The 15,632-nt window shown below is 35.6% G+C and overlaps 1 protein-coding gene across 2 annotated transcripts in view; it reads right to left on the minus strand.

Annotated features, from left to right (window-relative positions):
* Positions 1-647: 647 nt before the first annotated feature.
* LOC119796466 (fibrinogen C domain-containing protein 1-like) overlaps positions 648-15,632 on the minus strand; it is a 207,141-nt gene continuing 192,156 nt past the window's right edge. For both annotated transcript variants that reach the window (XM_038305036.1, XM_038305034.1), the window contains 2 exons: positions 6,723-6,902; positions 648-1,065 (listed from right to left, as the gene is read on the minus strand). In XM_038305036.1, the coding sequence (XP_038160964.1) occupies positions 800-1,065; positions 6,723-6,902 (446 nt within the window). In that variant the 3' untranslated portion in view covers positions 648-799. The remainder of the gene's footprint in view (positions 1,066-6,722; positions 6,903-15,632) is intronic.

A 15,632-nucleotide genomic window follows, 5' to 3' on the forward strand; every position in this document is an offset into this window, starting at 1 on the left:
GGCAGATCAGACAAAGTGCCCAATATGCTCCCTAATGGCCCAAGTCAGACGAATAAGATTCTCCGTCTCTTTTCTTTGTCTTTGCTCGTTTTTCATTCTTTTTGCACCTCCTCGTACTCTTCCCGCTTCCTTTCACCCCCTTTGTTGCACTCTGCCCCCCTTTTCATTCATCCAATTTAACTCCTGTCAGCTGGTTTCCTCGTTTTCTCTGTCTTTCCTCTCATTACTGGAGAAAGTGTGCTCATTGCCACAACCCTGCTGGGTCTCATTCATACACATAAGGGATGTAAGTGTATCAAAGTGCACCAGAGAGCTTTCCCTTTTCACAGATGAAATCAAGGAATGTGCATCTCCTGCTTGTATTTTGTGAACCGTTGGTCTTGTTCCATTACATAAGATTGGACCCTCTGCTATAATAGCTCCTAACATGTTGGTTTGGGGTTCAAGGTAAAGAGAACATGTTGATTCTGTAGATTATTGGGCCGCCATTAGACTAAGCAAAGATAGCCAAGTAGATTGTGGACTCAGGGCACTGCTTTGCTTTTTCACAAGGTAAATATCAAAACTATGGGAATCTCAGTTACAATTTTCTTAAAGAAATCATCAGTCACAATTATAGAGGAGAAAAAAGAAGAAGAGTAGTGGCAGTCAATCAAACGTAAGGAGACATGTATCGGTGAATAAACAAAATGAAGACAAGTAATTCAATCTATCTCTCAAAAATCATGTTGTTTTTCTCTTTTATTTCTTTTGAATGATCCAAAAAAGATTTTGTCTTCTCATTTTCCTCTTCTCAGTTTTATTTATTGTCGGGGTCACGGGTGGGACGGATTTTCATCTCTGAAAACTTGAGGGAATACTGCCAGCCGGTCCAGGAGGACCACTCAATGCCATCTGCATAGGATGTGTGCTGGCCGCGCAGGTATTGGCCGTTAAGGTTAGAGGTGTGGCAGTTCCGGTACCACCAAGCACCATGGTAGAAGGAGGCGCAGTTGTTCTCGGAGTGGTCGTTATCCCGGTCTTTGGTGGTGAACTTCATCCCGTTGTGCTTCAGAAGAGAATCACCTGGGAAAAAAAAAAGAGACTATAGTTTTAGATTGGTTGAAAAAAATAACAGCCCCTAAACCTTTTCACACTTAAGCTTATATTTATGTAGATAATACGTGATACACAAACAGATTGTCGTCATAACAGGAAACTGGAAGGGAAAAAATACTTTTTAGGATTTAGGAATTATTGCAAGAAAATACCTTTGTTAAACTTAAATATTTAAAAGGTTGGTCAAGATTTAACTGAATAAAAAAACAAACTCCATCGCTTCCTGAGACCAGATTCGATACATTTATTTCTAAGACCTCATAAGCTGGTAGATGAGGGATGGAGGGATCAGGGTGGTTACCAAGGTTTTTCCAAATTTGTGGGACCTAAAGAGCTCTACCACTGCCTAAGGAGAGATCGACAAAAGGAAAAGAAAAACCAGAAAAGTAAATATAAACTAGTAGCTTATGCCTGTGGCATTCTGGACACAGAGTTCCCTCACCTCTTCAATAAGGTGCAACAAATACTCATGCTGTTCACATCTACATAAGGTCAAGCCTGCAAGTAAAGGATGATATATGTTTATTACTGTCAAATGACAGCATCGGGGCCCTATGCTTCTTAGAGAAGCAGACTCATTTCTCCCACTAATGGGCTCTATGCGCTTTGGCCAGCTCCTTTGTTTCCTGCCTTTCAGTAATGGAACAGCTGATTATTCCAGGTTTGTCTGACTGGTTACTGAAATCTTTTTCTTTCTAGTCCTCTTCTGACTTCTGTCTGCTTCTGATTTACTATATCCTCCTCTATTAATTTTACACCATTCTAAACCAGAGACATAATATAACCATAAAACATAAAATCCCTCTCAAAACATTTGAATGTACAACATGAAAACTTATAATTTAATAGTTAAAACAAGAGTTTTGTTTCATACACCAACTGGAAGTTGATTATTTTTAGATGAGATACTGGAATTATTATAATCATCATGATTATTATTATTATTATTATGCTTATTACCACAATATTTGCAGGTATAAGCAAAAACAACATAATAATGAACATTAAATAAGTGGTTGTCTCTTACTTTATTCTCAGATCTTGTTTCATTCAGTTCTCCTGTTACTGACTCCTATTTCCTCATGATGAATTTCCATATATGCAATCTGAATATCTATGCTCATAAACCACAACCTATGTCTCTGCTCATAAAGCTGCAACTGGTTGTGATAACGAACTTCCGCTTCTTCGGTTTTTAAAGTGGAGACTCTGTTCCTTACCTTTACGTTTACAGCAGCGCAACCAACTAAAGATGGTGCTACAGCTGTTTTTGTACGCAACATGCTCACAAACTATTTCTACTTTAATAACGGTCTACACGCAAAACATTTTCCCCCTAATTCATAAAACTGTAAAATCGGGGACATTTCCAGAGACACCTTTAGCCGAGGAAAAGTAGACAAAAATAGACAAGGACCTTAGTAATCAGGGACGTCTAGTCACCGTAGCCCTTCTTTAATAAATCCTACATCAGATAACAAAAAAAAAAGTCTAATTAAGTAATTGTTATATCCAAAGGTGTCAAGTAACAAAGTACAAATACTTCATTGCCTTACTTAGGTAGAAATGTCTATACCTTACTTGAGTGATTATTGTTAAGACAACTTTTTACCTCTACTCTATACCTTTTTATTATCTGTACTTTCTTCATTTTTTTTTTAAATAGACTTGTTAGTTTTGTTTAATTTAAGCTAATTGTTGTTTTGGCCTTCTGGCATAAAAAAAAAAAAAGAAAAACATAAAAATTATTAATTACATTCAGACAATGAAGTTCTTTGTGGTTCGCCACCTACCAAAATAAATAGTTTTTCAAGATGGTGCAAAGTTAAATTTCACACCATTAGTTACAAGTAAGAAAAGGATGTACAGAGAACTTATCATCCAGAATTGTAGAAATTTTTTTCTTTAATAGGGTAGTGCAGTAACCAGTATTAGGTTTAGCAGGGGTGCTCAAGTACAGTCGTCAAGAGCTACAATCCTGTAACTTTTAGATGCATCAATTCCCTAACACACCTGAATTTAAAGGCTCAATTCCCGCATTTAGCTCAGCAGAGGCATGGTAACAAGCCACACATTTGATTCACGTGTGCTAAAAATGGGGTGCATCAAAAAAGCAACATATTCTCATTATCAGTTCGTATGAAATCGTACGAAAAGTTATGCACACTATTTCGTACGTTTTGGACGTTTTTTCTCAAAAAACCAGTTCAGTGCGCATGCGCTGGCAGACAGACAAAAAAAGCAGATCCGCGGACGGACGTAAAACTGGGAAAAACAGTGCAATAATCACTTATTCATGTCTCTAACTACGTTGCTTGCTGTTTTATATCTTAGGGTTAGGGTCAGGGTTAGGGCTAATTGTATTTTAAATTCTATGTTCTTGAATGGTGCGTAAGATGCGCATGCGCATACGACGAAAAAAACGTCCACAACGTACAAAATTACGGTGCATAACTTTTTATACGATTTCATACGAACTCATAATGAGAATACACTGCAAAAAAGGTGCAGTATACAGTAGAAGCTCTTGAGGACTGGAATTGAGCACCCCAGGATTAAAGCATCTGTCCTTAACATCTTTTTCCTGCATTACTTTTATTTTATACTTTAAGTAGGTATACAAATGGTGCTGTTACACTTTTACTTGAGTAAGAAGCTTAATTTGGTACTTCCACAAAAGTGCTTTAAAACTGTAGGATTTATACTTTTACTTGAATAGTAAACATTAATACTCAAGTAGTTTACAATTTCCAAAAAGAGGAAAAGTTAGCAAGAGACTTACACAGTTCTATTTAGAGAATACTGTATGATCAAACAATATCATAAACCAAGTACTTGTTGTTTACATCTAGTAAAAGTATTCTGTATTTAACTCTAAATCCACCAACAAGGTAAACAGCAAATAAAAACGGTATGAAAATATATTTCCACTGTTTTGAAGAATATTTGTTCTCATTGTCTGATGTGGGAGGTCAGGAATCGTGGCAGCTAATTCATCAAACTTTCTTTTGTGACCTTTATGTCTTTTAATAATTCATGTTTGATGGTTTCATCTGGATATATGTCACTTGGAAAGGCTTTCATGTTTATTTCTTTCGAGTAAATCTTTTAAAACAGTCCTAATGTCATATGTTGATTTTATTCTTCCTGGCATGCATTATTATTTTTCTTATTTTCTTCTGTTGATACAAAAAGCTTTAAAGTCATAATCAATGAGAGGGCCTGCTTTTCCCCGGCCCACGATTGTGAATATGACAGTGATGTAAGACCACTGCAGTGATGCGGCACAGCCAAGTGCCCTTAATCATAGTCTGGATGCTAAGTCGGATTCCCACAATCAAATTGCTGAGCTGGAAACATCGTCCCACCACATAAAGATTTCTCGCTGGCAATTCCTCACCGATGATATCTGCTTTGAAAGCCGCTAATTTTAAAGAAAAAATGGGAAAAAACTAAACAAAACAAAAACATCCTTATACATACACTAGTATTATTTGCTTTTGCAAAAAGGTGTTCAAGGAGCTCATAAAGAGCTTCCCCCTACTCTTTTGTTCCTCTCTACTTTCCCTTTTATTTCCAAAGCTGGTTTCCCACTGGGGGCTGGAAGTGAAAAGAAGGACAAAGCTGTGAGCTGAATGAAAGGCTGCTTACCAGCCATCAGGTGATCACTAACAGCTTTTGAGGGCATCAAACAGCTCTTAATTGCTCAGGATGTGGACCAGCAGCTCCTCTATCCGCTCTCTTGCTCTGTCCCACTCATACTCTCAATTTGACATTGCTATGGTAACCACTCAGTTGGAAAAATAATCTGACGGCAAGCGTCATATTCATGTTTCGAGCTGTTTGGCGTTAGCGGAAAATATTTAGTGAGTGAAACAGAGGGTGGAATGGAAGAGTCCCAGCGGTGTCAACAAGCGGATGATGTCCAGAGGGCAAAGGGAGAGGAGATAAAACAACAGTGGCACTTAAAGGCCCATTTACAAGGCACCGGGTGTCACCTTGGTGGTTTGGGGGGGTGGGGCACCACCCTCCACTGATGCCTATTAAGGTCCAGCTGCTCACGTCGCAAATGAGCTCCCTTTGGCGGATTTGAGAGCAGGCAGAGAAGGACAGCAGCAGAAAATGATCCTGATATGAACAGCAGCTGAAGCTAACATGATCCCAGGAGAGCTTGGCTTTTTTAAAATGGTCTGGATTCAAACTGGCAAATGTGTTCTTGGTGAGGCCGTAATGTTAACTCTGCAGGGGTAATGCTCTGGCATGTCATTTTTTGCACTGTTGTTGATTTCACTCACTAAAATTTCTGCTTGATATAAATATTTGCTTACAATTAGACAGTCAGTATGTGTCCATTCTGACTGACTCTAAAAAATAACATTGAACTAAAAACATTATCTGTTTGTGGATATCCTCGACTGTATTTACCTAAACAGCATTAAAAAATAAGATAGAAAATACCTTTTATTGTCCCACAACGGGGGAAATTGTGGTGTTCCAGCAACAAAAGGTTATAGCAGAAGTGGTCACACAATGTGGACCTTAGAAAATTACAGATAAGAAATTTTTACATTTTTACAGTAGTGGATATGTGAAAAATCGCAGCAACACCAGAGATGTGCAAAAAATGACAGCAGCATGTTATTTAAGTCTGACTAAGAGAAACTGTGCAAAAATCAGCATTAATGTAACAACTTATTGAGGTTATTAGGAACAGTGTTGGTTATAAATTCTTATAGTTGCTGGGAGGAAGGATCTGTGATAACACTCCCTGGTGCATTTACAGTGCAGCAGTATGTCACTGAAGGAGCTTTCCAGCTCAGGAACAGCTTCATGCATGGGCTGGGAGACAATGAGAAAATAATAAGAACATTAAGAATTTTTGGTGTTTACTACAATCATGCTGTTGTTAAGCAGCAACCCAAGACATATGGAGGTTAATGTAAGATATTTATTTAAATATTTCCTGCTTATGAATCCAGTTCAGCTAGATTATACGAATTTATAAACAAATGCATTGTTTGTTTTTACCTCACAACTATGTAGTTTTGTCTTGGTGCATCACAATAAATCCCTCTGTAGTAATAGTCTTAAAACACACCGCAGACAGATCTATCTACATTTTTCATTTAGCTCATCTTTACGTGCACCTGCTTCTCCTGCATTTCCTTCCAGCCCCACACCTCCTTGCTGCATCTCATATTCGTCCTCATTCTCTCAGTGTTTTTGAAACTGCGTTCCCCACAGGTCCCTTAAATTGCTTCTTTATTTCAGTGGCATGTTTTTGTTTACGCTGCAGGTCAAGCTGTGCAATTAATTGCCAGTAATTTAATCAAGGTGACAGGTAGCTGGCTTGGATCTCGGAGCAGAGGGAACAGAGACATTGACACTAGATGCACCTCTCTCTCTGTGCAGCAAAATACAATGTTTAGTCACTGGATACGCCTTCTGTGCTGCATATAGTGCTCGATTATTATTGTTGAACACAGAATGGAAGAGAAGCTGATTATGGAGGTCACCTGCTTCTTTTTTTAGATAAAAAAAATATATATATTTTTGAAAAATCTAATCATAGAAAATGCACAGTACATCTTGCAAGAAAATGGAAACATAACTACAGTACATACCTGCATTGCCAGAATAATCTCCAACTGTCAAAGGGTATCCATCCTCATCAGGGTCCACAGAGAACAGACCCACACAGAAGGTACCGTAATGGGCATACGCTGTGCTATTTTCAAAGTCCTCCAAGTCGATACGCAGCTCATAGTTCCCCTGGATGGACAGGGCATGGATCTGCTTCAGGCCTAGAGGGAAAAAAAAAGAGCGAGACAGACAAAAACAATCCATTACAAAGAATCACGCTTGTTCTCAGCAGACAATCTAAAGCTATTTCAGAGCTCTCTCACCTCTATAAATTTTCTGGAAATAAGATTATATATATATTTTTTTTTCTCACCCATTTAGAGCTTTCCTTTTCTTGTGTTGAATTTCGTTCAAAAACAAGATTAGAGATTTCCTTTTAAAAGTGATGCACTCACACAGCTGTTTGAAATTAAGTTGTAGAGCGGCACTTTTAGAGGATCCATCAGGGGCCCTAAGTTTGCTATTTGACTTCTTCGTTGCCTGTTTGATCTGAGGCATTTGTTCATTTATTGCTTAAGTGAATGTCTTGAAGATTTGACAATTTTCATATGTACTTTAGGTCATGTCTAGTTATTTATGCACATTGTAATATGTATAAACCAAAAAATAAATAAATTCACGGTCATTAATTTTAGAATTTTTTTCTTTACTACTACATAACAAGGACTGATGTGGGGCAAGGCCATTGAACTCACTCATAGTTTAAATACACTGTTATATGTAGTTCTACTGATGTAAGCAATATATACCTGCAAGGCCACGTTTAAGAATTGCTGTTGTGTGTCAAGGACACTTCTAAATAAATTTGAGACCTAACAGAATGTAGCAACATGATCAATCTTCCTCACTTCGTCTGTTTATAGTGTCAGTGGTTATGTATCTCGAACAGGGATGCTCAATATATTAGGATAGAATTATTCTGACTAAATTAATTTAATGCAATTTCCAAGACTAGTGAAACTGACACATTGTTCAAATTGCTCTCCAGTCTGTGATGGATGGCAGAATAAGTACTGTAGCGCTATGGAATGCATTGTTAGAAACCACTCCTGTACAGTGTTGTGGAAAAACATTTTGCTCAATATAAATTTCTTTAAACAAATTTTAATGCCAGGCAAAGATAAAATTAGTAAATACAAAATGCATTTTTCAAATTATGAAAGAGAAAAGTCATCTGTATCCATTCATTCATATCTTAAAACCTTAACCCCGGTTGCACCACCCTTGTAACACTATCATACATAGAAATCAGTCACTGTAGACACCTTTTGAGAATAAATTATTGATGATGATCAAATTCTAATTAAGTGGAATTGATAACATGCTTCAGATCATAGCTCATAGGTATAGCCATAGTGCTCTGAGACTTAAGATCTCAAACTACCTGCAGGACATTCAGTAAATATAACAAGAAAAGAAAAAAGCTTGGTATTATCTGTTATGGCAATTCTTTAATGAAACAGCAAAACAACCACAGTCCATATAGCTACCCCCACTATGCATTACTTTCAGCATTTTGATTTTATTCTTTAATGTGGTAATATCACTACACCTAATGTAATGAAACAGAAACTTTCCTAAAAGTTCCACCTTTGTTTCATTAGTCGTTAGAATTAGTTTCCACAAAAGTCTTTGTGGTCATCAAGTTGTTTTAAAAAAAAATCATAATTCTTGTTGAGATCCTTTTCTTTTTTCATCAACAGTGCCCCTAACTAAGGCACTTAGGACCCAGTATCTTTGTCTGATATATATTTTTTAAGATCTGAAATATAAACCGGTAACAAAAGGCACACCTGAAGAAATCCATTAATTTTAAATATTTTATCACAGCACCAAAGATTTATATTTAACCAATAATATTCTCTCAGGAAGAGCTAGCTGTTTATTCCCACCTCCTGTATGTGAATGATTCTGTGTCAGATGTCCCGAAGTAACCCTTTAATTATTGAACCTGCCAGAACATGTGTGCTTGTAAGACAGACAGTGCCGGAGGGCAGAAATGCAGGGATTTCCATCCCTTTTTCCGTGCTCCCTCCTGCTCAAGGTGTCCCCCTGCTGTGTCGGAGTGATGGTACTTCTCAAGGCAACTTTTTTCCCTCCTGAGTTGATCAAAGGTATCAAAGAAGAATTGCATTGCAAGCAGAGAGGCAGGAAGAGCTCTACCTGGGTGTCTTCAAGCCAAATTTCAAAGCAGGAAGACAAACAGTAAACGGGGCTTCCAGGATGCGTTAAAAAGCTTTGGTATGCTTTAAAACACACTCAAAACAATCTAAGCATTGGTTCAAGAGGGAAAGAGTTGTTGACAGGATACACCTGGGAAAGCTTTAACTTTAGTTATATGCTGCATTAAATACAGGACAAAAAGCACCAAAATGAACCCTAACACTGTAATTTTTTACCTCCTACGTTAGCATCACCTCCGCAAATTAAACTCATTCTCTTTTTTCAACGCTTAAAAAGCTCAAACGGGCTGTGCCTAATTTGAATTCCATCACTGTCCAGAATTGCTCTGTGAGAGCACCTTGTCTGAAGTGGAGGACTAATTTGATGACAAACACATCTGAAAGAGCCCATTATTATTCCGTGACAGAAGCCTGCAGTCTGGGCAAAGGCACTTGGTTTGGATTTTATCCAGCCCAATGGGAGGCGAATCTCATGCTTTTGGTTTTCAAAGCAAATCAGACAATTGCAGTTGGAGGATCAGGCGTTAACACTACCAAAGAGAGGTGAGTTTATGTGTAAATCTTCCAAGTTTCTTTTTTTTTTTTTTAAGTACTTCAATGCACAAGAAGGGCAAACAAAATTGAACATATTTTCGCACTGCGTCAGAGGAACAAAGAAATGTCTCATTTACAAAAATAGTTTTTGCGTTGAGCCATTTGAGAAAAAAAATAGCATTATCAATCTGCATGATCACCTCGGGGAAAAGAAGCTTGCAGCGATTTGACAAACTTCAAAAGGACTTTGAATTTTTTCTGTTGCAGAAAGGGAAAGTGAAATTGCAGATGCAACATGGCTCTATTTAAAGACTGTTCTGCTTCCAACTGTATTTACACAACTTTAATTCAGGCCCTAATTAAAGCCCGAGAGAATTTCAGTCAGACTCCAATTCAGAATAATTAAAAAGGAAGACAGGAGATATAACAACAGAGATTTTGCTGCTTAAAGTCTTAATGCTCAGGTGTAACTGTGCGCTAATTAAATGCTATTGTTAGCTTTATTTAAATGAGCTCTAATACAGGGGAGGATTTTAAGGTGTTTTGCTGCAGAATTAACATCCTGATCGTTCCATTGGGGATGACCTCCTTCTCTTGTTTTTGTACTGATTTACTATTAACTAAAAGTTTGATGAAATATATCTTTTTTTCTTTGTTGAGCAATTAAATTTCACGTATATATTTTTTCAGCTGTTTTCCTCCAATTGTTTATGTTGATGAATGGTTTGTAGCCTGTACTATATAATTAATGGTAAACAAAAGCTGGACCGCAATAATTAATATATACAAACTTTACACAAATTTAAATTACATTTTATATGTAGATAGCTCTCATTGCTGCATTTTGAAAATAAACAACTTAAAGAGGAAAATGAAAACATGTCATGTTGCAAATGAAAAATAAAGCTTAAAATGGTTATTTTCATATATAATGATTCTTATTTCTCATTAATAATGACTAAAAAAAGAGAGAGAAAACACATGTCTACAGCCATTTAGCAGTTTTGTGTAATAGATGCTGGTCATGTCACATTGGAGGTGACAGTATCATAGTCATTTAAAACAAATGAATTATTTCATGCTCAAATATTTATTTTCAGTTTCAATTAAGTTGTGTGGGTCAGGAAAAAAAGGAGTTTAAATGTTATCATACTCTTTTTTTTAAACATCTTTGAAGAAAATCTGATAAAAAAAATGTTCTTTTGTCGTTTTGTAATTTTAAACAACTCAAACAGAAATGGTCTGTCAGAGGATATTTTTTTCTATCCATAAATCCAATAATGCCCAAATGGTGTGTCTAAATTTAACACAGTTGGTGAATTTTGAAAAGTCTAATTGGTAAAAAAAAAAAAAAAAAAGCCTATAATTAACTCAATTTCTAAAAGAAATCAATGTGAAGTCTTTGCACATCACCCCAAATCATCAAGGGTGAAAACAAATTTAGTTAAGCTAGAATTTGAACTACAGACAGTGAAAAGATGCTGTCATTTAAAAGTCTAAACCATCACAAAATCAACATTCTAATTAATATCTACTTTATCTCAAAGGTCGATGAAAAAAAAGTTAACAAATTTTTGAAGAGAAAAGCTGATTCATGAAAATTTTGAACATAAATGGCTTACTATTGGAAATGGAAATTTTAAAATGTAAGCAATACAAAAGCATTTTTTAAAATATGCCATTTTTATTTCCTTTCTTTAACAAAAGTCTTGAGTCATTCAGGTGAAAATCTGGATGAAAAATTATATCTGAATGAATAGCCCTTTCATTCAGATTGAATTGAATTCTTGTTTATTTCATTTCATCCTTGTAATCCCTTCAAAAATTAAAAAAGAAAAGAAAAAAAAACTAGTATTGTATAATCACTTCTGGAATTACAATTAAATAAATTTTTTTTATTTATAATTTAGGTTTAAAAAACATTGACCCTCCGGATTTTATATTGAATTAGTTTAATAATGAAATATGCAACAATGAGAAGATGTGATTTAAATAAATTATTTATTAAGGATGCGTCTGCTGGTGATGGCCTGGAAAGACCCAGGCTAGGGCTGAAACACTCGGATTAATCATGATTAATCGATTATTGAATTAATCGTAATCGATTAATCATGAACTGGAGTATAGAGACTGAAAAAGAGCTGACAGAGTGATTCATTTGGAACAGTAATTATATCAAAATTGTAAAAAATACATAAACATGTCACATTAAAGATGAAAAAAAAATTTTTTCTCTGTGAATATGCTCTATTTAGAACTCTTCAAGTGGAAAAGTTTTCACCTAGTTTATTTTTCTAATGAAAAATCTTCTTTAAGGAACCTTCGGCTATCTGGTTATAAATCGATTAATTGTAAAAATGATTGACAGAGTAATTGTTTTTCAAAATAATCGTTAGTTGCAGCCCCAACCCAGGCTATGACTTGGTGGGAATATGGGGATTCTATTGAATACCATTGCTTCTTTAAGGCATACACTGATAATAATTAGTTATACGTTGAAAAGGCATGTTGATATTTCAAAGCACTGTTTACAAAGGACATGGATGCACTGTGATACGTGTTCAAACACACTTAAACTGTAAAAGGGGAAGTTGCCTGCTGTGTAGATAGGCTTTTCTCTTTTGTTTCTCTTTTGCAGGAAGTAAGAAATGTAAAATGATTTTTCTAAAATATATTTGGTATTATATTTTTTAAGATTATATAACTGTGGTTAATTGTGAAAGCCACTTTTTATCCTAACCAAATAAAACCATTTTCATGATTAGTTCTTTTTTTTTCATTTCTAAAAATACCATAAATTAATGCCAAGTATACAGACCTTATAACGAAATAATTTGACATTTTTATCTATTGATTACATAGATTGTTTAATTAATATATTATGAAAGATCAAATGAATTTATTTAATAAATAGTGTCAATTGTAAATCAAATGACTGGATTTGATCTGTGTGTTTATTTATCTCCAAGTGAACAAATAAAATAAAAGTTGTGGTTATGTTGTCATTATAGCCCTATTTAACTGAGTCTTATGTTACACCATATATCTCACCAACAGTCTTGGGTACAGCTTAGTTCTATTGTTATTTTGGTTGTCATCACCTAAAAAGTTGAGGGACCACTGACCAGTATAAGAGGAAACTTCTGTTGACACAATGATGAGTTATGTGGACACAAAAAGAGTGTTGTATATATAGATAGCAGACAAGTCAGTATGTGACCTTAAAATGCATTGCTGCAACTAGTTTATCTTCATTAAAAGTCTAAATCTTAAAAAAGTATACAAAATAACAATATTTTAGAGTTTTTAAAGAAATTTTTATCAAAAGACTTCCTGAAGATCAACTAAATACGGGTTCATCTCTAAGGTCCTGTTGTGGATTTTCCCCCCCCTTATTTATTCCTCTCTTTCTTATTTCTTAAGCCTAACAATAAACAGCTACAGCTAGATGTCATAATAAATCATATATGCTGGACTGAAAATAAGACAGAAAACAGCCAATGCCTAAAAAAAAACTTCATAAAGCAAGAAAAATTGTTTTCAATGTTCTCTCTTAATTATGAAAAGCTTTAATCCCTTAGAAGTATAGTATAAAGGAACTGATTGAATATATTTAGCGGTACTGCTTAAACTTTTAACTCAAAACAACTCGTTAACGAAATATTTATCAAGCTCTGTGTACATTTTTCAGCAATTCTGAGAGCTTGGCAGCACTGTGAACATAACTATGTACATCATTAAGTTCCTACCCTTTGTGTTGTGAAGATAAATATGTACCTAATGGGAACATACCGTCCAGCAATAATTATAGTCATCTGAAAAGAAGATGAAGAATACAACTATAGGCTGGATTTCATTTTAAAGAATCAGTGAGTCTACTGACAAGGAATCTCATTGACCTTGTTGAAACGTAAGGAGCAAACACATTTCACATTTTACTGATTTATTTTAGGTTTGACCAAGATACGCTCACTAAATACACCATCCAGTTTTGAATATTAAATTTCACTTAATGAGGAAAGAAATGTGTCCAGAAAGGGCTGATTAATGAGTAAAAATAGCTGAACCTTTTTGCAAAATAATGACTCTTACACACCTGTGGAAAAAGTTTGGCCCACTCTTCTTTGCAAGGTCACTTAAATTCAGTCATTCTTTATAGTTATGAAGAATTAATGACCTTTTTAGAGTCTTCCAACAGCATTGTAATAGCACTGTCACACTTTGATGATTTAGCCAGCATATGCCTGAAATCCTAGAAACGCTGGCCTATGCTAAATTTTCTAGGTATTTTTTTTTATTTTGGGCATATACATAGAGTGTTCATAATGAGTCTGGAACTTATGTCAACGACAGCCTAACATGCATAACGCATGAATGACACAAGTCAGTGTCCGTAGGGAGGGAGCAATGCACCTGGGATACAGAGCCTCCATAAAAAGCACATACATTTTCTCTAAACTTCGCAATTGGCGTATGAACCTGGCTAAAAGAAAAAAAAAAAGGTTTGCAGGCACAGCGGATTTAGTGTCATGTCTGCTAGGAAGTTTGTTGGTCATAGTCGTGGCTGTGAACGCAGGGAGGATCCATCACACCCACCTTCACGCCCACTCTACAACTGAAACAGAGTTAAATTGATGAGATTATGCTGATGTTGGAGGACAGCTAGTATGTATTCCCATCTCAGCCTAGAAACATGTTCAGGGGTCATCTGGAATACGTCATATGTCGATAATTGGAAATATGTTCTTGATAAGTTATGCATAAGCTATGCACAAATTACTCATATGTTAATAAGCTAGACACCACGACCTATGAGCGTGCTTCAGCAATCTCATAACTTATAAAAAACGTATTCACAATTTATGCAATGTATTCTGTAGTTTTTGCATACGCATATGCTGGCTAAATCTTTAAGGTGTGACAGCGGCATAAACAAATTTCAGTCTGCATCATGTTAATCTGAGCTTGAAAGAGGAGTATTTTGGATCATTATTATCCACCTCAGTAACCCAAGTTTAACTTCACAAATCGCTGACTGGACATTCTCCTCCAAGATTACAAAATATTACATTTGTGTGTCAAAGTATTTATTTGTCAAAAAGACTTTAGGATTAAGATGCTTTCTTTTTGGTCATAGCTGTACCTTTTCTCATGAATTCCTACATCAATGTCAGTTTTACCTTGTCTGCTTTTTATGGCAAAATCATGAACACTGGTCCTACAGTAGCTGAGATATTCCAAAGAAATTTGAAAAAAAAATGTGCTGGCCTTTTTTTTTTTCCAATTTAGCAGACATTTTGCTTACCCTCCATAAATATTTCTCAATTGAAAATGTCTGGAGTAGTGTAGAGCCCCAGGCTTTAGAGAATTGCCCAACAAAAGCCTTATTACGGCTTAGAAAACATGTACATTGAAACAAAATAGATCCACCCCTTTGTAATGGGGAGTTTAAATGTTGTTTAAGGTTTTAATTTGACCTCTATGAGTCATTGATGCACCCTGGTGTTCACTACAATTCCATCTTCTCCCCATTTAGAGGTAATAACTGTCACTGTAAAACTCATGGTTTGAAAACTTTGCCTTTTAATTTTCTCAGTTTATGTTTGTTTGATAACATTTGTTTAATGACCAGAAACCGTCATGTTTGACAAAAAGTGCTACACATAAAGAGCACATCAAATTAAGAGCACCAATACACACAGGGACTACGTTGCCGGATGGCATTCGAAAATAGATTTCAAGAAAAATGTAAAACAAATGATAGGTATCCACAATTAGATCATTAAACTAGGTCATGGCCATCCATAACTCGTGTTCACATCTCTGAGGTAGAGAGGAAACAGGACGAATTGAGCTTGTTTTGAACTTGAACAGAGTAATTTGTTATTTTGATCTTTTATTTGTTCTGAGAGGTCATGCTGTGTTTCTTCATGATGAAGATGGAAGCAAAGTGCAAGCCTTCCTGGCATTGATTAAACCATCACCAACAGGGATTCCTGCACTTTAAATGTAGTTTTCCAGCTAATGAGACCAACATCAAGGACTTCATAAAGAAGAGAAACCTAGTAGATGCCTAAGCGTTAAAAAGTTCAAATATTAATGATTTATTTGTTTTTATTTACAAAGATGTGTGTGAGGGATGATTTGTTGGATGCTTTTATGGAATGGTTTGAG

This window comes from Cyprinodon tularosa, unplaced genomic scaffold (assembly GCF_016077235.1).
Source record: "Cyprinodon tularosa strain WSP-4 unplaced genomic scaffold, ASM1607723v1 ctg55, whole genome shotgun sequence".
Taxonomy (NCBI): domain Eukaryota; kingdom Metazoa; phylum Chordata; class Actinopteri; order Cyprinodontiformes; family Cyprinodontidae; genus Cyprinodon; species Cyprinodon tularosa.